This window comes from Panthera leo, chromosome B4 (genome assembly GCF_018350215.1).
Source record: "Panthera leo isolate Ple1 chromosome B4, P.leo_Ple1_pat1.1, whole genome shotgun sequence".
Taxonomy (NCBI): domain Eukaryota; kingdom Metazoa; phylum Chordata; class Mammalia; order Carnivora; family Felidae; genus Panthera; species Panthera leo.
In genome coordinates this window covers 37505681-37530071 of record NC_056685.1, presented here as the reverse complement: position 1 = coordinate 37530071, position 24391 = coordinate 37505681, and the positions used below count along the sequence as shown (strand labels likewise).

General features: G+C 41.3%; 2 protein-coding genes across 8 annotated transcripts in view; both read right to left on the bottom strand.

Annotated features, from left to right (window-relative positions):
- Nucleotides 1-15690, bottom strand: part of TULP3 (TUB like protein 3) — a 64990-nt gene extending 49300 nt beyond the window's left edge. For 5 of the 6 annotated variants that reach the window (XM_042945513.1, XM_042945517.1, XM_042945518.1 and 2 more), the window contains exon 1: nucleotides 15309-15398. In XM_042945513.1, the coding sequence (XP_042801447.1) occupies nucleotides 15309-15391 (83 nt within the window). In that variant the 5' untranslated portion in view covers nucleotides 15392-15398. The other variant, XM_042945514.1, reaches the window with a different exon arrangement.
- Nucleotides 15691-16875: 1185 nt separating this feature from the next.
- RHNO1 (RAD9-HUS1-RAD1 interacting nuclear orphan 1) lies at nucleotides 16876-24338 on the bottom strand. 2 transcript variants are annotated; one of them, XM_042945521.1, is made up of 3 exons: nucleotides 24245-24338; nucleotides 19499-19750; nucleotides 16876-18225 (listed from the first exon to the last, which is right to left on the bottom strand). In XM_042945521.1, the coding sequence occupies exons 2-3, from the start codon at nucleotides 19664-19666 to the stop codon at nucleotides 17629-17631; spliced, it is 765 nt and encodes a 254-aa protein (XP_042801455.1). In that variant the 5' UTR covers nucleotides 19667-19750; nucleotides 24245-24338; the 3' UTR covers nucleotides 16876-17628. The 2 variants fall into 2 exon arrangements, with proteins under 2 accessions (XP_042801455.1, XP_042801456.1); XM_042945522.1 differs by lacking the exon at nucleotides 24245-24338 and adding an exon at nucleotides 23684-23915.
- Nucleotides 24339-24391: the final 53 nt, after the last annotated feature.

Below are 24391 nucleotides of genomic sequence, written 5' to 3'. Positions count from 1 at the left end.
CAACAGAATAGTGAGTAGAGAGAAGAGAGAGAAGAGAGCCTCTTTTCTACTCTGCTATTGACAAAGTGAGTTATTTCCCACAGTCTTTCAAAACCTCCATCTTACTAATAAAAGAAACACAAAAATATGGATTTCTTATTTAACTAGCTAAGAATATATGAAAATAAATTTAAAGGTGGCAAATTGTTGTGGTAGCCTCAAAAGATCATCAAGTTTACTACTTCCCATATGGAAAAGTGAAGAGAACGCAGGAAAAAGAGGCGATATTAGAATTGGGAGTAACCTTTCCTTTTTTCTTGTTCTTCTGTTATATCGGGGAGGGGGCGAATATTAGAAAAAGGAAGTTTACAACTTCCTATATATCCTGTGATACATATGTGAGGATTTTGCTAGGAAGCCTAATGTTAGTATCACCACTTGCTGGTGATATGGAGCCTCGCTAACCAACAGTATAAGGCACTGTGTAGCCCTGCCAACTAGGAAATCACCATAGAAAAGCAGAGGCCAGGAGAGGTGAAAAATAATGCCAACCGAGAAAAAATATTTACAAAACACATAACTGATAAAGGAGTCATATCCAAAATATACAGAGAACTCTTAAAACTCATCAATAAGAAAACAACCCAATTAAAAAATGGGCAAATGATCTAAACAGACTCCTTGCTGAAGAAGATATACAGATATCAAATAAGCATATGAAAAGATGTTCCACATCTTATGCCGTTAGGGAATGGCAAATTAACAAAAACAAAACAATGAGTTGCCACTGCATCCCTATTTTGTAATGGCTAAAATCCAAAACACTGACAACACCAAATGCTGGCAAAGATGTGGGGCAATGAGAAATCTTGTTTATTGCTGGTGGGCATATGAAATGGCACAGCAGCGTTGGAAGACAGTTTGGTAGTTTCTAACAAAACTAAACCTACTCTCATCATACGATCCAGCAATTGTGCTCTTAGTATTTACCCAAATGAGTGGAAAACTTTTGTCCACACAAAAACTTGCCCATGAATATTTTCATTGTGGTTACAGTCGCTTTATTCATAATTGCCAAAAACTGGAAGCAACCAAGATGTCCTTCAATAGGTGAATGGACAAACTGTGGTATATCCACACAATAGATTATTATTCAGTGATAAAAGGAAATGAGCTATCAAGCCACAGGAAAAAAAAGACATGGAGGTCTAGTGATAAGTGAAAGACACCAATATTTTTTTTTTGTTATTACATTTCTTTATTTTTGAGAGGCACAGAGAGATAGGGAGCAAGCAGGGGAGGGGTAGAGAGAGATGGAAACACAGAATCCAAAGCAGGCTCTAGGCTCTGAGCTGTCAGCACAGAGCCCAACACGGGGTTCGAACCCACAAACTGTGAGATCATGACCTGAGCTGAAGTCGGATGCTTAACCAACTGAGCCACCCAGGCACCGCTAAAAGACACCAATCTAAAAAAACTGTATATACTTTATGATTCCAACCACATGAAATTCTGGAAAAGACAACACTACAGAGATAGTAAAAACAGACCTAGAGGATATAACGCTAAGTGAAGTCAGCCAGAGAAAGACAAATACCATATGATCCCATTCTTATGTGTAATTTAAGAATCAAAACAAATGAACAACAACAGCAACAACAAAAGAAACAAACAGAAAAAACAGACTCTTAAGTACAGAGAACCAACTGGTGGTTGCCAGAGGGGAGGTGGGTAGGGGTATGGATGAAAAAAATAAGGAGATTAAGTATACATATCTTGATGAGCACTGAGAAATGTATAGAATTGTTGAATCAGTATATTGTATATCTGAAACTAACACAACACTGTATGTTAACTATACTTGAATTTTAAAAAATAAAATAAATAACAACAAAAAGATCAGTGGAGAGATGAATAAGTAGAGCACAGAGGTTTTTAGGGCAGTGAAACTATTCTTATGATACTGTAATGGTAGATACATGCCATTATACATTTGTCAAAACTCACAGAATGCACAATACAAAGAGTGAACCCTAATGTAAACTACAGACTTCAGTTAATAATAACGTATCAATATTGGCTCATCAATTATAAAAAATGTATCACACTAATGCAAAATGTTAATAACAGTGGAAATGGGGTGGGTGGGTGAGGGGCTATATGGGAACTCTCTATACTTCCATTTATTTTTCTATAAACATAAAACTGCACTAAAAAGTAAAATCTATTAATTAAAAAAAAATGATAGTATCAATACTGTGCTTTTAAGTTCCTGCCTTGCCCAAAATAATCCCCTATTTCTGACAAGACTGGACGTCTGGAACATGTTTATACGGCTTATTATTCTGTATAGGCCTGTTTCCACGGCCATAAACTGACAGACTGGAATACACACCTGATAAAGGCTGAAGTAATCAGACTCTCCTGGGATTTTTAATTGGCTCTGAGAGATCTGAGATCTGAGTTCAGTATAGGCTATTTTATTGTAATTCAACCTTTCAAAAAGTAATTCAACCTTTATTTTACAGTTGGAGAAACTGAGGCACAGCTAAATTATGTGGTCCCACAATCAGTAAATGAGAGTGCCAGGATCCAAACCCAGGAAGCCTAGTTCCAAAGCTTATGCTCTCAACCCTTATATGAAAGAATATTTTACTTTACATTTTATTTGTAACCAAGAATACTAGGACACCTAAAACTGGATCTGACACAAATTGATCGGTCAGTTACAACTGCCATCTCTAATTCAAACTTTCTTTTAGAAAGGACACAGAATTGAGATCTAAGAAAAAATATGGATATATATAAACATTCATAAACAGGTAATTTTCTTTAGGAGAATTGATACTGCCTTTTACCCTCTTGGCATTACCTTCAATGATACCATCAACCAATGCAAAGTAAGGTTTTGTACTCCATATTTTTAGACCCTTTCAAAATACAACTCTCTCTAAAATTTTTTTCCTTTAGAACTCCTTTGAAAAGTCTAAATTTCCCATATGCCTTTCAAATGAAAACACCTGATATTTTAATACATTTATTCCCAATCACTGAGTCATAATATTTTGTCATATTGTGACATCCTTCGCTTCCTTATTTCCCACTGCCAAGGAATTTTGGCATGTGTACCTGTGAGATTATACACAGCATTTGTAACAAAGAAATCAGAATAATTTTAATGAACTACATGTAAGTTATTTTCACTGTTTTATATGCATATGATAAACATTTTTAAATGTGAATATGGATGTGAATTGATAAACTTCTGAAAAGATATAGATGAATCAGGGACTAGGAAAGTCAATGAAAAGGGAACAGGGAAGCATTCCCTCCCCGCTGCCGTATCCACCCCCAAGTCCCCATTTTACCCACATCCCTAGAGTTGCTCAGCAAACATTTACTTTAATAAATGTCAGACCTTTACTAACACCAATGAAGAGATCCCTTTTTCCCCCAAATGTAGTGCCTGGTCTTCGTTTCTTGAGGCTTTCTTCTCTTTTTTCCTGACCAATTCTTTATTTCTTTTTTCTTTTTTTTTTTTTTTTAATGTTTGTTTATTTTTGAGAGAGAGACAGCGCGGGGGAGGGGCAGAGAGAGGGACGGAGGGCGGGGAGACACACAGAATCTGAAGAAGGCTCCAGGCTCTGAGCTGCCAGCACAGAGCCCAATGTGGGGCTCGAACTCACCAACCAGTGAGATCATGACCTGAGCCAAAGTCAGACGTCTGACTGAGCCACCCAGGTGCCCCTTGACCAATTCTTTCAATGATCAACATCATACAGAATTTTACCCTTTTGTATGGGACATCAAATGACAAAATACCAAAGAGAAAGGGCATTTCAAGACTGCAATATATTTACAAGAATCCCAAAGTTGAATTTAAAAACCAGTGAAATTCACAGACCATAATTCTCATGACTCCTGGAAAGTTCCTTCTGGAGCTGTCATGGAAACATAATACAATTCCTCTCTACAGAGCAGAGTGAATGATCATTTCTTGTTTCCTGCTACCTCAATTCTATTATATTTTTAAGCCACACACCCTTCCTTGTGAATTGTTTTGTTAGTGTAAATATAAAAAAGCCTCTTGGTTGACAGATAAACAGAAAGGACAAGAACAATCTGTTTAAACATATAAATTGCTGTCTTAGCCATAGTCAAACCAGTGATTGCTTAACAGCTATGCTATTCAAAGTCCAGGAGGAAAAACCTATCATCTTCCCCCTAGGATCTTTACCTATCAATACTTTTTTTTTTTTTTTTTTAATTTTTTGAACATTTATTTATTTTTGAGATACAAGGAGACAGAGCACGAGCAGAGAAGGGGCACAAAGAGACAGGGAGGCACAGAATCCGAAGCAGGCCCCAGGCTCTGAGGTGTCAGCTGAGCCTAATGTGGGGTTTGAACTCAGAACTGTGACATCATGACCTGAGTCGAAGTCAGATGCTCAACCAGATGCTCAACTGACTGAGCCACCCAGGCGCCCCACCTATCAATACTCTTAAATTGAAAGCACTAACCTTAGGCCTTCCATAAACATGGAAGCAAACAATCTTACTTTTCTACATTTTCCTTCCCTAATAAAAGGGATAATAATAACGATCTCATAAAACATTTAAGAATGAAAGTAAAGTCAATCAGCTTTACAGAAGAATAAACTAAGGACAGGCTCTGGATCCAGACTCCAGATTCCCTGGCTTTTTAATATCATGGCTCCTTACTACCTCTGATGTTATTTCACCTCTGCCCACCTCATGCACACCATAAGGATAATAATAATTTTTATCTCATATGACTATATAAAATTTAGACAAAATAATAAATAGAAAATGATTAGAATAGTGTCAGGTACATAGGAAGCACGCATTAAATCTGTATTATTTTCTGAATCTCTAACTTGCCTATGTGTTTTGTTAAGAGTTAAAGATATAGTTAATGACACTAACATTATTAAATGTTAAAGAAAATTTTTGTGTTAAAATAAAATGGCCTACTACTTATAAAATAATAATGGGCACTCAATAAATTCAAGCAGCTACAAATAAAATGTGTGGCCTCTGTTAATATAATGCATCAAAGAGGGAGCAGTGATTTTTACTCTGAACCTTCCATAAGGAATTATCATAGTGTCAATGAAGTAATTTTTTTTTTAATGTTTATTTATTTTTGAGACAGAAAGACACAGAGCATGAATGGGGGAGGGTCAGAGAGAGAGGGAGACACAGAATCCGAAGCACGCTCCAGGCTCTGAGCCTCAGCACAGAGCCCGACGCGGGGCTCGAACACACAGACCGCGAGATCATGACCTGAGCCGAAGTCGGACGCTCAACGACTGAGCCACCCTGGCGCCCCTAGTGTCAATGAAGTAAGAAAAAAAAAGTAAGAGACACAAGTTCCCACTCTTTCCCTCCCCCCACTCCAACCTTCCAATAGCTCCCACAGTTCCATTATTTTTTTAACAAATAAGCTTAACAAATAAGCTCAGCTGTGGATAATGATCACATATTTGCTCTAACATTAGTTTTTGAAATATTAAAAAATATGTTGGTATGAAATGTAAAATTTCTGATCACTAATGAATTCAACTTATACTCTTAGAGAAACTCATCTTTAGGGAAATATATGCTCCTTATTAACTTATTATTTCCCAACTTTAGCCAACTGTCCAGTATGATTATAAACTTTACATGACTTTGCAGCACTATTTGTAACAGCAAAAGATAGCACAATCTAATGTTCATCTGTAGGGACTAATTAGATAAAGTATACCATATCCATACAATCAATACCATGCAGCTGTTTAAAAAAAAAAAAAGCACAGATATAAATAAAATATGGAAATATATAGAAACATAGGGATACTAACTTGGAACAATTTCCAAGAATGTTTTATTAATTGAAAAAGGCAAGGTGCAGAAAATTGGGGAGTATTTACCATCATTTATGAAAGAAAAATATATATACAGATATTTCATCTGAAATGCAGAAAATATCTGTGGAAGGATACACAGTAAGCTGGTTTTGGTGTTGCCTTCAGGGAGGAAAACTAAATAGGTAGGGGATGGGAAGTATTCTTACTTTTCATTATGTGCTCTTTTCCACCTTTTGAATTTTGTACCTGTGAAGGGCAGATCACCTGGTAAGAAGCTCGGAAAGATCAAGCCCTGATAAGAAGCTTGACATTTTCAGCTCGGCTACGCATTCTCTTGAAGAGGAAGGGCTGAGAATGGAATTCATGATTGATAATGCCTATCTGATGAAGCCTCCATTAAATACCACAAGTAGAGAGTTTGGAGAGCTTCCAGGTTGGCAAACACATCCACACTGGGAGGGTGATATACCCCAACTCCATGGGGACAGAAGTTCCTGCGCTTGGGACCCTCCCAGGCCTTGCCCTACGTATCTCTTGATCTGGCTGTTCTTCCACATCCTTTATCATATCCTTTAATAAGCCGGTAAATGTTAAGTGTTTTCCTGAGTTCTGTGAGCAGTTCTAGAAAATTAATTGAACCCAAGGAAGAGGTCTTTGGAACATACAGTCTACAGCCAGTTGGTCAGAAGCACAGGTGATAACCGGGGCTTGTGAATGACATCTGAAACTGGGGGGGGGGGGGGACAGTCTTGTGGGACCCAGCCCTTAAATCTGTGGGATCAGACACTACCTTGGGTAGACAGTGTCAGAATTGAGTTGAATTGTAGGGAACCCACCTGGTATCACAGGGAAATTGCTTGCTGTACGGACAAAACCCCCCACATTTGGGGACCAGAAATGTCAGAAGTGTTCTGTGTGAGTAGCTGAGGAGACACAACAGGGAAGAAACACACAGTAGGAAAGGACTGGGTTTTCCCCTACCTAGAAAGGAAAAAGCTGAATTTTTCTGTAACAGTACCATGTAAAGGCATTTTAAAAATATATATTAAGTCAACTTTTTTTTTAATGTTTATTTACTTTTGAGAGAGCACGTGCATGCACAAGCGAGGAAGAGGCAGAGAAAGAGGCGGACACAGGATCTGAAGCGAGTTCTGTACTGACAGCAGAGAGCCTGACGCAGGGCTTGAACTCACAAACTGTGAGATCACAACCTGACTGAGCCACCGAGGTAACCCTATTAAGTCAACTTCTTAGCTCATTAGGTGTAACTAAGAATAAAACAATTTGAAACTATAAATGGTTGAAATTAATATAGGATCCAGCAATGTTCTGCTTTGTATTACTCAACCCCATGTCTCAATTATAAGCACACTGGTCTGATCTCCACTAATTGCTACATGTGTTCACTCAAAATATGCTTGAAGGCTCTTAAATGGCTGCATTTTAAAATGAAAAAAAAAATGACTGTAAATGTTGTTATTTATTTTTATTTTTTAAGTAATCTCTACACTCAATGTGGGTCTCAAACTCACAACCCCAAGATAAAGAGTTGCATGCTTTACTGACTGAGCCAGCCAGTCAGCCCTAATTTTTTCTTTTTTTAAAGTAAGCTCTTGGGGCGCCTGGGTGGCTCAGTCGGTTAAGCATCCGATTTCAGCTCAGGTCACGATCTCGCGGTCCGCGAGTTCCAGCCCCGCGTCGGGCTCTGGGCTGATGGCTCAGAGCCTGGAGCCTGCTTCCGATTCTGTGTCTCCCTCTCTCTCTGCCCCTCCCCCGTTCATGCTCTGTCTCTCTCTGTCTCAAAAATAAATAAACGTTAAAAAAAAATTAAAAAAAAATAAAAATAAAAATAAAGTAAGCTCTATGCCCAATGTGGGACTTGAACTCATGACCCTGAGAATTTTTGTTGATTATTTTTCAACTAGAAATCAAAACTGATGCCATTATCCCAGTTAGCAACATGAACCCCCAGAACAACCACAGGAGCACCGTGCTGTGTTAGCAATACAGTTGACGCTTTTAGGAGAGATCTGTTAAGGGAATGTGTGCATACTTCTGGTTCAAGTGCAAGCTTGTGAGTACTGAAGCTAAATTTATCCACATCAGTGTCAGTTATAGGGTGTTTATGCTATGGCTGTGCTGTCAGGAGACACACTCTACACTTCCCTGGGAATTCTCTTGTTTTCACCACAACAGAGCAACTGCCAAAACAGTGCCTCTGCTAAGCTAAGTGACACCCACAGTAATTTCTTTTATGACTTTTGAGAGACCACTTCGAACACTCAAAAAAAAAGCAAAATTACAAAAGAAACTTAATGAACATCAGTACTTTCTAACATTACTCAACATTGGCAATGGCACATGATGTCTAGAACATGGAAGGCGTGAAACAGATGTTTATAAATAAATTAATTTTAAAGTTAGATGAAAAAACTCCTTTTAAGTATGCCTTAAAGAAATATTCTAATTCATTATCTCTTACTTTTGGACTTTCCAAAGTAGGTAAAAATTAGATATTACTGTCCCCATTTTATAGTTGTATGGCTATGGAAAATAATTAAGAAACTGAGAAAGGATCACTAAGTTACCCTGCCTAACCATGAGAAATAATCTGAACAGAAGTTACTGTAAACTTAAAATCATTTTTAATGAAAAAAAAACTTTATTTTCAGTTTAAAACTGTGTATGAATTTTTCACAGACTTAATAAAATAGTACCTACCCTATTAGCTTTACACATTACCAGAGATGATAAAGACTTCTGCTCTGTTCTTTGGTTGTCTCATTTAAATTTCCTCTTAGTTATGTGCTTAAATGGGACAATATGTCTAGCACATAGCAGACCAAGATTACTCAGTCTGAGATCATTATTCTATATCAGAAAAGCTGGAAGCAGTTATTTTTTTAAATTTTTTAAAAATCTTTTATTTCTGAGGGAGGGAGAGAGACAGAGAGAGAGAGAGAGAGAGAGAGACAGAGCATGAGCGGGGGAGGGGCAGAGAAAGAGGGAGAATGAGAATCTAAAGCAGGATCCAGGCTCCGAGCTGTCAGCACAGAGCCTGATGCGGGGCTTGAACTCACGAACTGTGACACCACGACCTGGGCCGAAGTCAGATGCTTAACTGACTGAGCCACCCAGGCGCCCCTAAAAAAATTTTTTTAAAAAAGAAAGTGAAAAGGCAATCCACTGACCAAGAGGTAATATCTGTAAATCATTTATTTGATAGGGAATCACATCCAGAATACATATAAAGAACTCTTACAACTAAGTAATAAAAAGACAACCCAATTTAAAAGTTTACAAAGTAAATGAACAGATACTTCTCTAAAAATATAGGAATGACCAATAAGCACACGAAAAAATGCTCAACATTATTCATCATTAGAGAAATGCAAATCCAAAAGAGCGCAATGAGATGCTACTTCACATCCACTAGGATAGCTATAATCAAAAAGATAGCAATAACAAGTAATGCTGAGGATGTAGAGACATTGGAACCCTAACACACTGCTGGTGGGAAAACAAGTCTGATAGCCCCTCAAGTTGTAGAACATAGAGTTACCATATAACCCAATAACTCGACTTAGGTATATATGCAGAAGAAATAAAAATATATGTCCACACAAAGACTTGGACACTAATGTTCATAGCAGTATTATTCAAAACGGTCAAAAAGTGGAACAACTCAGCATGCTAACCCACACCCCGACCACATACACTCAAACGGTCAGCAGAGTCTGGAATTTCACTACCATGGTATTTCAGTAAGTCTGCCAAGAATCTTTTCAGTCAAAATGCCAGTTAATTTGAATTGTTAGGTAGCAGAATTTCCAACCCAGTGTATGCACGCTGAAGAAACCCATGGGAGGAATGGATTATAGTATATACAAGTGAAAAAGAGTCATCAGATTTCATGGTCTGAACTGATTACGGTGACAGGTAGTTGGGGCAAGAGCTATCAATAAAGTAATTTTCTCTAAGTCAACTGACAAATAGATTCGCCTTGTCCAAATCCCAAATGTTAATATTGGAAGGCCATATTTTCACATGTACTGAGACACCAAGAATACCTCTGGCTCTAACAAAACATTGCTTCCGGAGAAAGGTATGTAAAGGTCAAATTAGAACTGCTAGAAAAGACTCCTTTGAAAGCTATCTTTCCTCCTCTGAGGATGAATATTAGTATTCTAGTCTCAGCTGTCTTCTACTTGAATGACTGCCACAATCTGGAACTAACTTAATTGAACCTAGGGAATGAAAATCCATTTCCTAAGAGGCCCATTTAGTGGGGCCCATTTCTTTCCTTCAGAAAGAAGGGGGAATTGTTTGGGGATAGAGGCAATGAGAAGGAAAAGTTGGCAGCTGATTAAATCATCAGTTTGTCCCCAAATAATGCAGCAAGGAAAATTACTTCAGAATGAACCCTCTCCGTTTGCATGTTCCACAGAACAAAAGCAACAACATTCTTTCGAGTGAACCAATCAGAAAGGTTATTTTAAATGCATAATTTGATTCAGAAGTCAAAAAACTTCATTTCTTCTTTCTAGATCTAAAAAGGCATGTTACTCAGAATCTAAGTTCATTCTACCTTTTGCCTGATTCTCCTTTCCTCGGGGGTTACATTTCTCTCTTCAGGAATGTTACTTATTTCCCTTCTATTTCTTGGGTAGAGATGAAAGTGCATTCGTGTGTGTGTGTGTGTGTGTGTGTGTGTGTGTGTGTGTGTCTAACAATACCAAAGAAGTATTTCTATTCCCTTTACAATGGATGAAATTAATACTCATTTGTACTTCACTAAAACATCTGATTTCAACTGTTCATCCTAAAAATAATTAGAATGTAATCAGTATCTGTTGTTATCATTTATATGTAAAAATGGCATCCAGAATATTTGGAATAGATATTTTGAAAAGTGGTGGGGGATGGAGGGTGGGGAGGGAAGAGGAGACTTCCCTCAGGGGCACTTGGGTGGCTCAGATTGAGTGGCTGACTTCAGCTCAAATCATGATCTCACAGTTCATGGGTTCCAGCCCTGCATCAGGCTTGCTGCTGTCAGCACAGAGCCTGCTTCTGATCCTTTCTCCCCCTCTCTCTCTGTCCCTTCCATGCTTGCTATCTCTCAAAAATAAATTAAAATATTTAAAAAAAGAAGAAATCAAAAGCCTGGATTTTACTTCTGAATTTTACCTCTGACTACATCATTTACTGGTCATGTGACCTTAGGTACATCACATCCTTTCTGAGCCTAAACTTCCCCATCTATAAAATGAAGATAACAACGACAGCCCTGCTTTCTTCAGGGCTATGAAGCTCAAAAGAGATCAAATGAGTGAAACACTATGAAGGCTGCAAAAGCTACCCAAATGTAAGCCCTTATTACTGATAATTTTATCTTGACAGATCTTCCCTTAATGCACAGCTTAAGAACTTTACTCAGCCAAAACACTCTTTTCTACTTTGTCTCTGGCTCATATGGCATTGCTGTAACAAAATTAAACTGTTAGAATAGGGAAAACAGGTCAATCCTCTATTAAATTTGTTTCATTCTAAAACCTAAAATCAAAGGCAAACTGCAGATTTATCGAAGTTTCTTCCTGAAAAGCTGAATAGCAATGATTTATTCTTCCTGAAGACTGAAAAATAATCTTTGTTTTCTTCTTACAGTTCTATTTTCCATACTTTAATTACTACAGGAAAAAATTAAAACTTGCAGTAACTATATAGTTCATATTTTTTTTTTAATGTGGTCATTTTTTAAAATTTTATTTTAGTGCTTTCATTTATTTATTTTGAGAGAGAGAGAGAGAGCAAGCAGGGGAGGGGCAGAGAGAGAGGGAGAGAGAATTCCAAGCAGGCTCCACCAACTCGGGGCTCAATCCCACAAACTGTGAGATCATGACCTGAGCTGAAATCAAGAATCAGATGCTTAACCGACTGAGCCACCCAGGCACCCTGCTATAGTTCATATTCTAAAAATACATCTTGCCAATGATGAAAGTAGAAATCTGAGTTTAGTTAATTATATTTTACCCTAAAACTCAAAATCATCCCCACAGTATTAGCAGTGGGGAAAGAATATTTGAAGATTTTTTAATATAATATCTTTGAAAGGTCCCATAAGACGCCCATCAATGAACTAGATGACATGAAGACAATAAGACACATTTTTCACTGAAAATCATTTTGTACCTTTTGAAATTTGAGCCATGTGCTGTTAAATATATATATATTTGCTATTTATTAATTCGTTATAAATCACTTAGGGCATCCAAGGAAGCTCTCATTTTCCAGAGGAGAAAACTGAAGCCAAAGAAGGAGATGTGCGGCTCAACATCACACTGCTAGAGAGGGAAAAGGCTGGGATTAGAACTCAGGAACCCAGAGGAAGTTTCCAGTGCCTCCCACAATACCATGCGGTCAAACAGCAAATGCCATCTTATAAAAAATAAAAGCATTACTCTAACCCTCTTCAGAACTGTGGTCTTCCAGGGGGTTCTGGTGACGCATATGACACAATGCTAATCATTCGTGTTTTCACAGAAGTTCTAAGGCAGAGACAGACATGGCAATCTTCATTATCAAGCCTCATACCAGGTATTAAAGTAAGTGAATAAAGACAGCACATCAATCGGCATGTGGATAGGGCGTCTTCTCTCAAGCATAAGTGGATTTAAGTTGTAACCAGGCCAGGAAAATTTTGCAGCTTTCATTATTACTAACAGTAAGGATGTCTGATGAGGCAGAACAGATTCAGTAGAACAAAGAGCTTATTTCTAGTGAATTGATTCAGAGAAAATAAAGCAAAAGCAGACTGCAAGAAATTCTAGTTTTAAAGAAGCCATAATAATTCCACTATTCTCAAACAGGAGATCTAGGGGAATTATCAAGTCCCCTTCTAGTCCTAAAATCCTCAAGCAAGCAACTTCAACTCCTCCTCTTGAGTAATTTCAAGCATACTTTTCCCCTTAGTAAGCAGAAACGTTACCATTTTCTTTCAACAGGCACAAATGCAGGGAAAACAGAGTTTCCATAGGAAAAAATAAGAGAAATCAGAAATAAAAACTATTCCAAAAACTGTCTGAATTGTCTGCTTGGAACAGAAGGATCTTAGAAAAAAGAGAATTTACTGCAGGGATTATTCTCTCCTTTCTAAGTCTGTATTTAGCTTTCACATTTGGAAAAATACATTCATGATTGATATTGGGAGCTTTTAATATTTACCAAACATACTGCAGTGCTGTATTAGATAATCTGAGTATCTTTAAGCCCTGAGTAAGTCTCTTTATTTGTCAACAAGTAGTTGATCCGATGAAACATTTAAAAAAGAAAGAACATGAGAGAGGATACCAAGCCTGGATGATACATAACCTCCAGCTACTACTGTTCATATTTCTAAAGAGAAAGCATGGCGTGTGGATAAACCACAGATGACTTTCTAAATCAACAGGGCTGCAAGGTCACATCACACCAAGAAATCTCTCGCCATACCTTCAATTATCTATCAGGAATAAAAGGCCAGAAAGAGCTCAAGTTCTACAACCAACCACAAGCATCTCCAAAGAATCTAGACTATAAAATGCCTAGCTTCACCAAAGGTCCTGAGTGTTGTTTCAAATTCCATCTCCAATTTTCACTAAATATTTCAGAAATAGGAAATATTTGGGGTTAGTAATTTTTCCATTTTGTTGAAAAGAAATCTTTAAAAATTTTTAAAAATAAAAGAGGGGGGGGCCTGGGTGGCTTGGTCAGTTGGGCATCCAACTTCAGCTCAGGTCATGATCTCACAGCTCGTGGGTTCCAGCCCTGCATTGGGCTCTGTGCTAACAGCTTGGAGCCTGGAGCGTGCTTCAGATTCTGTGTCTCCCTGTCTCTCTGCTCCTCCCTTGCTCACACTGTGTCTCTCTCTCTTTTCAAAAATAAATGAACATTTAAAAAAATTAGAAAAAAAAAAAAAGAAATCTGTTTCATGGGAAAACAGTCACATAATTCAAAGAAAAAAAAACACAGGAAACTTAAAAGTCAGATGTTATACTTCACACTGAAATGTATTAATACCAAAAACTCATTGAAACCATTAAACACACAACCTGAAGCCAAAATAGAAGAGATGTTCCACTCCCTCTCAGCAACAACTGAGTTAAGTAGTGATAGAAACTGCACTTAAAATTACCTAGGGCAGGAGACACATTTGGTGACTCACTCTCCTTTGATGTCTGCTTTTAAATTAAAGAGCTGTTTTCTTTGGGAAGAAAAAGGAGGGAAACTTTAAAATTATCCCTTTAAACTTCAGGTCCAATAAATTAAAAACCATTTTGCCTCATGGTCTCGGTTTCTAAGTCAATTCCTTTTTTCCCCCCAAAATCATGAGTCATATATCAACATCTGGTACCCATGAAATTTACTTCCGTAAATTCATTTAATTAACTTATTGAATGCCCACAAGTGAACAAATACCATCTGAATTCAACGAAGACGCTGATTTTTAGCTCTACCTCCTCCTAGCACTTCCATATTTATGTCGGAAAACGTGGGTTATTTTTCTCTCATCTTGAAAAAAAGAAAGCGTAGCAAAGAAATTTCTCAGAGAGCAGCTATCACGTAAATAAAAAGATAAAAGAGGAAAATGGGCGTTCTCTATCCCCAACACCTCCTTCGTGACTTTTTAAATGATTTAGAATTGCTTAAATATCTACTAAACATCAGACTAAATCATTACACGCTACATCTTTATTTGCTTTGGTAATGGAATAAAAAGCGGGGAATACAGTTGGCGTGTATGATTTCAATCCTCAGACAATACCAAAGTTTGAAGCCAATGATTTCATGCCGCTCCCTGTTAACTTTTCATTAACCTAGCTAACAAGAAATTGACAGACTGAGATTTCAGATTGTTGTATTTCCCAGGCTCTCCCTCTGGCGGAGGCAGGAAAAAAGGGCACCGCAGAGAAAAAGAAGCACAAACAAGGGGTATGGTAGATGACAAATAAGACGAACAATCCTAAATAAGAATTACTGTAAAGCAGATAGATAGAAGCTAAAGAACAGTTTTGCACTTTCAGTTCTCGGACTCTGTTCTAGAATTCAGCACCGCCTGCCAAAAACAATGGCATTAGAGCAAATGATTAAATATCACCCACAGCCTTCCCCTGCGACACCCCGAGAAAAGACTTCATCCACTTCAATTACGATGACACTGCTCGGCAGTGCGTGAGAAGCAATAATACCGAACATTTTGAGTAAGCGAGGCCCACAGAGAGCAAGGCGAGCTTGTAACCAAAACTCCAAGAGTTTCCCAAGCAGGGACGAGAACACAAAGTCTTTGCTCTCAGTACCGGCTGCAGAACCGCTGCCTCCTACCGCCCACAGATAAAAAGGGGATCCTCCACCTTCGAGAAGGGGTTAGGGGATTCGCCTCCTGCCGCCAAATCTGTCCCTACCTCCCCAACCCAAGCCCACCGCCTTCTCTCTTCAGAGCTCCCAGAGAGGAGCGCCACAGTCTCACTCCATTCTTCCGCCCCGCTCGAGACGAAACCAGCCATCACCCCTCTCGGACCTGTCCCCGCGGGGTCCGAGTCGGCAGCGCGACGCCTCCATCCCCGCAGCTCAGGAAGTGGCGACCACGTCCACAATCCCCGACTCCGCTGCTAGGGTGGCAAGCCTGGCAGGCATCCGGGCCCCGCCCCCTGGCAACCACACTCTGCACTGTCGCCACCGCCTATTGGCCCTCCTGTCCACCGCTCTTCTCTCATTGGCTATTGCTGCCGCCCCAAGATGCGGGAGGGTTTCTAAGGGGCGGAGGCGCTAGGAGTTAAAGGCGCCTGCGCGGGAGCTCTGGTGAAGCGCCAGCAGGGCTGGGTCCGCTGACCGCGGCACGGGGAAGAGGCCGAGGGCGGAGGGATGTGTTCGCTTCAGCAGTGTTGGCTTCCAGCTGCGAAGTCACTTCGTCGGAAGAGCGGCCCATCCCCCTAACCGCCACCCACGGAACGGCTTCCCCACATCCCAGCAGTGTCTACCCAAAGACCACCCAGAGCGCTTCCAGAGGTCTATGTAATGTTAGGACTCCTAGACCTCCGCCGACTCCGTCACAGTCCGGCCCCTCCCCTGACACCAGAGCCTTCCGGGAACCACACTTGTACCCACTATGGCAGTCATTCCCGGGTAAATGCATCTTTCATAGTTACCTGGTCTCTCACTCCAATTGAACAAAACTTTAGCCCCCTTCCTCCAGCCCAAACTTTTAGAGCATTGCTAGACCGACTCTACAGACTCTAGGAACCTTTCCCATTTATCTTTCTCTACAGCCTATGAACGATCTTCAAACATCCACATCCCGTGAGATCCGCTATCTAAATATGTACTCTCGTTTCCAATAAACGTTGTCGCCAACCGTCACCGCCTTCTCACCACCAACTTATACATATCATTATAACCTGTACAAAATATCCTGGCAAAAGTTATCGCATTTTATAGCATTGCGAGGTCAGCTGTTTCCACATCGGGTTCGCTTAAGAGGCACAGGACTTGGCACAAGCTGGGAGAGCAGAGCATCGCCTTGATGTGTCAGCCTCCACTCACTGTGTGACCCTAAACACAGTTCATTATCTGGGCTTCAGATCCCCATCTATAAAATAAAACGAAATAATCCCTGCTTGTTCAGCTCGGGCTGAACAGAATAGGTTCTTAAAGCTGAATGGCTGCAGTTAAAGGAGACGCTATCTGTGTTGGCGAAAGGGCAATGGAGGCAGTTTTTGACTGGGTAGTTCCGCATTAGTTATGGTAAGCAGTCTTCTCTGAAAAGTTTCCATATTTGGGGCGCCTGGGTGGCTCAGTCGGTTGAGCATCCGACTTCAGCTCAGGTCACGATCTCACCGTGGGAGAGTTCGAGCCCTGCATCAGGCTCTGGGCTGATGGCTCAGAGCCAGGAGCCTGCTTCCGATTCTGTGTCTCCCTCTCTCTCTGCCCCTCCCCCGTTCAAGCTCTGTCTCTCTCTGTCTCAAAAATAAATAAATGTTAAAAAAAAAAATTAAAAAAAAGTTTCCATATTTAATTACATATTTTAAACAATCATTACAAGAAATCAGTTTCCCACCCTGTGTGGTATTTTCAGATCTGTTTGAATGGAAATATAACCAAAACACAGCAAGCTTAAGTAACATCTCTGTCCCCTTTTTTTGCTCCTGATCCCACTGTATTCACTAACACAGGGCTTGGCACCTTTCCTCATCCTGACTTTTTAGCAGATGAGCAAGGTTGCAGAGGTCTAAAAAGGTTGCTCAGCTCTAAAATGTCAAAGTTTGCTTTGATTTTTCCATCCAACATGTCACAAAGGAAGCTGCCGCTGAGCCTGACACAAGAGTTGGTACTCAAAAATGTGGAATGAATTAGGTTGAATGGGGTGATTAGAGGATTAATTAGTGGCTTAAAAAAACAATGAAGACCTTTTGTGGAGAATGCAGTATTGCTGCATGATCAGTAATCAGGAGCAGGGTTCTCTAAAACCTTTCTGCAACCATTTATTTACAAACATTTTAAACAGTTACTATAAGATACTTTAAAATTTTAAACAGTTAATAGAAGAAAAATTTGAAGTGAACTGTTTATGACACTAAAAACTTTTTAGGAAAAGACATTTTAAAAAGCAAAGCTGGGAATCAAATTCCCTTATGACTCCAAGTCTCTAGTTAAACTATCTTTTTTCTGTTGATGTTATTGGCAGTATTTGCATTTTATTCTTCTGACATACACTTCTGTGAGCCAGAAAAGTAATTTAGCAACTCTATGAAAATTTCTTGAGATTGCTGCTGTCTGAGAAATCCAGTGAATTTTTCACAAGGAATTGGTTTTTATTCAGCTTCCCTCTCTCCCTGAGGTGAGTAAACAAGTGGCGTCGTCTCCTCCATGTGACCTTGATCCCATACTTCTCCTCAGGAGTGTCTTTAACTAGAACAGGCCCAGGCCCTGGGGTCTTGGGAGTACTGGTGTGAAAGGAGCCACTTGGAAGGCTATCTTCCCTTTGATCTGGGGGAATGGGCCCCTCCTTCACAAACGAAGACTCTGGGGTCTGAATATCAGGTGGAATGAACACGTAAGGTAAGTTTTGAAGTGTATGTGTGGACAGCTCCCCACAGCTTTGAGGACTGAGCACTGGAACTAAGGGCCTTCCAGAAATGCACTTTTCTGACTGATTGGCGCACTCCCTGGTTAAGGGGATCCCAAGTGTGGCTGAACTGGAAGACGGGGGGCTCTCAAATGTTAGATGTGGAAACTTGGAGGTGATGGATTTCCGACTTGAAAGTCTTGCCTGGTTTCGGTGATGGTGTTTCTGGTTCATTGGGAACCAGCTTTCTCCTGTTGTATCAAACTGAGGTGAAACCTAAGTAAGAATCAAAAACAAAAACCAAAAAGAAGTGAGGAGGGCTAGGTACCAGGTATGAACCTGAAGGAGGAAACTACATCCAAAGACCAGAATCTAAATGGGGGCCCATTATAGTAATGGACACAAAACAAAACATCTGTCTAATGGGACATTAAGAGAAAGGGATAGGAGCTGTGGGCAAGTTACTCAATCTGGTTTTCCATTTCCTCATGTGTAAGAAAGGGGACAATGCCACCTTCACGTTATCACACCACATGGCTGCAATTTGCTTAATTATCTTTAAACCTTGAGGGCAGAGATGGGCAGTGTTCTTCGCCTTTGATCCCCAGCACCCAGCAGAGTGCCTGGCACCAAGAAGGCCCCCAGGAAAGTGAATGGATGGATGCAAGAATAGGGAGTCGATGGACAGCAACTGGCCTAAGACCTGGCACGTGATGAGTTCTCAATAAATGCTCACTCCTCTTCTCATCCACAGGATTCTAGCATTTCAGTTTCTTCTACAACTCCGAAGCAAGCATTATGGTTCTTCCTAGCAATCCTCAACAAGTTTTATTAATCAAGCACTCTTACGTGGAGATTTCTGCTTTTGTCTGGCCGTTGGCTATACCACCTCCCTGAAATATAGTAGTTCTGTTCTCTTCCCAGCGCTTCGAAACTGTCAAAACACAACATGCCATGGTGCACCTGGGTGGCTCAGTCGGTTGAGCATCCAACTTTGGGTCAGGACAGGATTTCACAGTTTGTGAGTCTGAGCCCCAATCAGGCTCACTGCTGTCAGCACAGTGCCGGCTTCAGATTCTCTGTCCCCCTCTCTCTCTGCCCCTCCCCTACTCATACTCTCTCTCTCTCTCTCTCAAAAATAAACAAATATTTAAAAACAAAAAATAGGACACGCCATTTTCTATGAAACAGTAAATATAGTGCCTAGCTAAATATTTTACCTCTCACATGAAGCTCAGGGAATAATCTCATTGTTTACTCATTCTGCCATTTGTCTGGCTTTTTCACCCAGCTACTGGTTAATGAAACTTTTATACTGAACTCTTTAAGAAGAATGTGGGGGGAAAGACTCCAATTCCAACCAGCCCTCAGCTTGAACTTAGAAAAGATATATACCAGAGAAGACGGCTGATGACAAAAAGAGTACATTGCCTCCTTGTCCCTGCCCCATGAATCTTATTCTTTGGAGGCCCTGGTTCAAGGGGCAGAAGAGTCAGCATCCTGAGAAGCCTAAATGAGCAAAAGTCAAAGTTAGAATCCCATGGCCTACCCAGGAAGTGATGGTGTTGTGGTCAATGGGCTTGCTGGCCACCTGTCTAGTGTGAGTGATGGGAAGTTGTGCAGATCCGTAGTGGTGTTTGGGGCCCTCCAGTGGTGGTTGTTGGAATAGCAGCTGGGCTTTCTGGAACCCTTGGCGGCGTTTTTTTCTGGGAGGCATCAATAGGTGAATGAAGAGCGGTTAATAACCACATCATGCTAGCTGTAGTCAGGTCGGGGTACAGGCTCCGATTCCGACCCATGCCTGCAGAGAAGAAACAAAAGCTGGGAAAAAATAATTCCGATGATTCCATCCCCAGCTCTTCCTCATACTCTGCCAGCCAGTTCTATCAACCACCATTCCTACCTCAATACTTTGGGGGGCACAGCTTCCTATTCCTACACCAAGTAAAAACACGGTAGTTCACATTCAACAACATTCAGTCAATGAACAATTGACCAAGCACGTGTTGAGTGCCATGCTGGGTGCTGGGAATTTAAAGATGAAGAACCATTGATTCTACAAGCATTTATCAAGTGCCAAGTACTTGTAGGGACTCATAGGTGAGACTGTCCCTTTCTTCAATGAGCTGAGAGTCCAGCAGGGGGAGAGAGACAATTACAATAATGAGGAGAATGCTTCCACTCATTCCAGAGGAGGCTTTTAGACTTTCTAGAGAGGATGATATCTGACCTAGTATGAAAGGGCTACAGAAAGCCAAAAAGCAGACAGGGCAAGGCCCTCTGGGCTGCGGAGCAGCACATACAAAGGCCCAGAGACTTGAAAGGGCACTGTGAATTCAGGGTATTGCAGACTATGTAGCCAGACACAGGGTATGAAAAGATGAATATAGGAACTGAGAGGCTAGACCTGGTGTCAGGGTCAGATAAGAAAAGCCAGGAGTGCCACAGGAGTTTGGACGTTAGCCTAAGGAATCACCGAAGATTTTCAAGCAGAAGGATGTGATCACACCTGGATTTTTTTCTTTAACTTTTTACTCCAGATAATTTTGAACATACACAAAAGCAGAATGAATAATATAATGAGCCTCCAACAACCATCAACCCATAGGCAATCTGGATGCATCCACGCCCTTTATCCACCTCCCTACACCTGTATTATTTTGAAGAAAATATGACATTCCCAGTCTTTGTACCATTCCCATGAATAAACCTTACATATATGTATTCTTTAACATTATTACATATCCAGACATGTTCAATTTTTTCAGCAGTTTCATAAATGTCACAGTTGGTTGTTGTCTTTTAGACAGATCATCCTGGCAACCGTGGGAAAGGAGAGAAGTACCCTGGAAATACAGGGACCAGTTTAGGAGGTTTTGCTATGTTACTTAAGTGAGAAACGATGAGGCCTGAATCTGGGCTGTGTCAGTGGAGATGGGAGGCTAGAGACAGAGGCAGGATCAAGGATCAAGAGGACCCACAGAGTAATAAAAAGTCTGAAAAAAGTGTCCACGGACTCTAGTAACCAGATCAACTTTAATAAGAACTTCATCAGTGGAAGAGTGAGTGGGAAAGATGTTTGAATTCAACAGAGCAGTGAATGGGAGGAACAGCCAGGCATCCTGGAAAGTCTGGCAATAGGGCAGACTGGCCATTCGTGATGCATTCATACAGCCAACAATCAAAAGTAACCTGCTCTGATTTATGTCACTAGGCCGTGGAAATATAGGGAAAGCAAAAAGGAAGGACAAACTCTCTACCTCAGCAGCTAAACATTTTTAGGGAGAACACAGGTAATACATACATCTACTTGTTCATTCATTCGGCCACTCAACAAATATTTACTGAGTACCAACAGTGCTCCTGGTGCTGGAAATATATGCCAGAGAACAAAATGAAATCCCCGCCCTCATGGTGCTTACATCCTAGTTGGGAAGTGACTATGGAGAAAAGTCAAACAGGATAAGGGGTTGAGCCTACTTAGTGCTCCTTTAGACAGGGTTGCCAGGGAAGGTAACTGAAAAGGTGATATTTGAGAGGTGCCTGGGTGGCTCAGTCAGTTAAGCGTCCAACTCTTGGTTTTAGCTCAGGTCACGACCTCACAGCTTAGTGAGTTCAAGCCCTGCATCGGGTTCTGTGGTGACGGTGCGGAACCTGCTTAGGATTCTCTCTCTCCCCATCTCTCTCTGTCCCTCCCCTATTGCACTGTCTGTTTCTCTCAACATAAATAAACTTTTTTTAAAAAAAAGTGATATTTGAGCAAATACCTGAAATGAAAAAAGGAGAATAAGCAATCAATAGAAAGGCAGAGTGAATAATACTGCAGGCTTCGAGAACAGTAAATCCAAAAATCACAAGGTGAGAATATGTCTGATTTGTTCAAGAAACAGTAAGGTCAGCATGGCTGAACTGGAGAGCAGTAACAGATGTGAATGGGTTCACAGGCAAGGTTAAGGACTCCAGATTGAATTATTCCTAGAGTGATAGGAAGCCACCACAAGGCCCTGGACAGGTAAGGGACATAATGTGATTTACACTTTTCAAAGATAACGTGAGGTGGTTTGTGAGAAAAGGTGTGTTGGGGAGTGTGGGCGTGGAGAAAGGCAGCAGGACAACCTAAAGAGTTGCTACAGGAGTTCAGGGGAGAGTTGACAGCAATAGCAATGGCTCCAGTCAAAAGTGGTGACATTAGCCAGCCTGCAATGGACACTACGGTGCTCAACAGCAACCCTATTATGTTTCCTTCATCAGCTCATTATCCGCAATGATTATCTTAAGATGTTTCCACTTTCAGGGGTACTTGGGTGGCTCAGTCGGTTGAGCATCCTACTTTGGCTCAGGTCATGATCTCGCGGTCTGTGAGTTCGAGCCCCGCGTCAGGCTCTGTGCTAACAGCTTGGAGCCTGAAGCCTGCTTCGGATTCTGTGTCTCCCTCTCTCTCTGCCCCTCCTCTGCTCATGCTCTGTCTTTCTCTGTTAAAAATTAAAATAAACATTAAAAAAAAAAAAGATGTTTCCACTTTCTTAAAACTTCAGAACTCCCATTCTCTCTTTTTAAAATAAATAAATAAATAAATAAATGCTTATTTATTTTTAGAGAGAGAGCACGAGAGGGGGTAGGGGCAGAGAGAGAGGAGAGAGAGAGTCCTCAAGGAGGCTCTGCACTCAAGGGCCCCATCAGGGGGTTTAATCCCAGGAACCATGAGATCATGACCTGAGCCAAAATCAAGAGTCGGGTGCTTAACTGAGCCACCCAAGTGGCATTTCCCTTCTCTCTTAACAAATGACCTTACTTCCTACTTCCAAGGAAGCCGGGAGACACCAAAGAAAATATTCTCACTTTCCAGAAACCAAACATACAAACCTATATAGATCCATATCCATCCTCTTTATGTGACAATCACAGATCAGTCCCTTCACTATCTAACACCTTGCCCTCTGGCTGTGCCTCAGAACATTCCTTACTCTACACCTTTCTTAGGCAATCGGTTCACACCTAAAAGTGGGTGACTTAAGTATTTATATATTCAGCCTAGAGTTCTCCACGCTCAGGACCCATATACCTGCTGCCTACTTGACAGCAACCAGAGGACTCAAATGCACCTCAAAACCCAATACGTTTAAAACTGAATTCGTGATCATTTCCCCTGCACCCGCTCCACAGGTGATTACCTTCCAAGGCCCTTGCTCAGGGAATGGTATCACCGTTCATGTAGTGATGCAGCCAGAAACCTTGACATTTCCCTCCTGTCTCCCCATCCAACAGCACAAAGCCCTGACGATTTTACCTCTTAAGTAGGTCTTCAATAATGCCCCTTTCTCCCCTGTCACTCTCTTTCTCTCCCCACCACCCTTCAATTCCAACAATTCTGATCCGGAGTATTGTAATAGCCTAAGTGGTCTACCCTAATCCACTCCAAAATGCCCTGAATGCATCATCTGATCTTGACTCACTTCTGCTTAAAATATTTGATTTCTGGATAAGGACCAAATTCCCCCAGTTCCGGCTAAGGTCCTACTTCCTGTGGCTCCAGCTTCATCTCACACCACACTCCACTCAGGCCTGTTAGCTCAGACTCCTCAGATGGTCTTTAGCCTTTGTACCTACCAATCTTCCTCCCACCACCTCCTTGCACACCTTAATCCTTTTGGTTCGAGGGTTTCACTCCTTTCTTTGCACAAAGACATCAGATCTCCCAACAAGCTTCAGTTCGGAAAAGCCTTTCCTGACCTACCTAAGGTAAGATCTTATTGTAGATACTCAGTTATCAGTGACCTCTAATTTATCCCTTCACAGCTGTAATTCTCCTTTTGCTTATTTGATTCTTCAAAACCGTCTGTTCTGTCCTCTCTTCCCATTACAGGTACCCAGGGTAAGAAAAGAATCTCCGCAGCCACTGTATCCTAGCAGGTCCCTGGCACATAGTAGGTGCTCAACAAAATTTCTTGACTACATTAGTCAAAGAGCTTTATAGTGTGGAATTTAAGATGTTGGAAGCTGAAACGAGATGATAGGCTAGGCGACTAGTCGAGATAGCTAGCCGATCGTTAGGTGAATGGAGTACGGTGTCCCCTTACGGGGAAGCCAAGGCCTCAGAGATTTTGGAAAAGGCCAGAGGGAGGCGGGAGGAGCGGCGTCGGGGGCGGGATCAGGGTAGGGACCGGGAACACGCGAGGGAGAGCAGGCCGAGGGCCCCGGCCGTCCCCGCCCGCCCCCCGCCGCGGGAGCCCCCCTGAGCCCTCCGGGCCGCCCACGGCCGCTCTCTCCCCACGAGCCGGTAGCCGGTCCGCCTTACCAGCCCGGCTGCTTCCCGGCCTCAGCTCCCCTCCGCCGCCGCGACGTTCGAGCCCGGAACACGGAGACAAGGGCGGCTGCCGATTGGCGACGCTCCGTCACGTGACCGCAACGCTCCGCCGGCGCCAATTTCAAACAGCGGAACAAA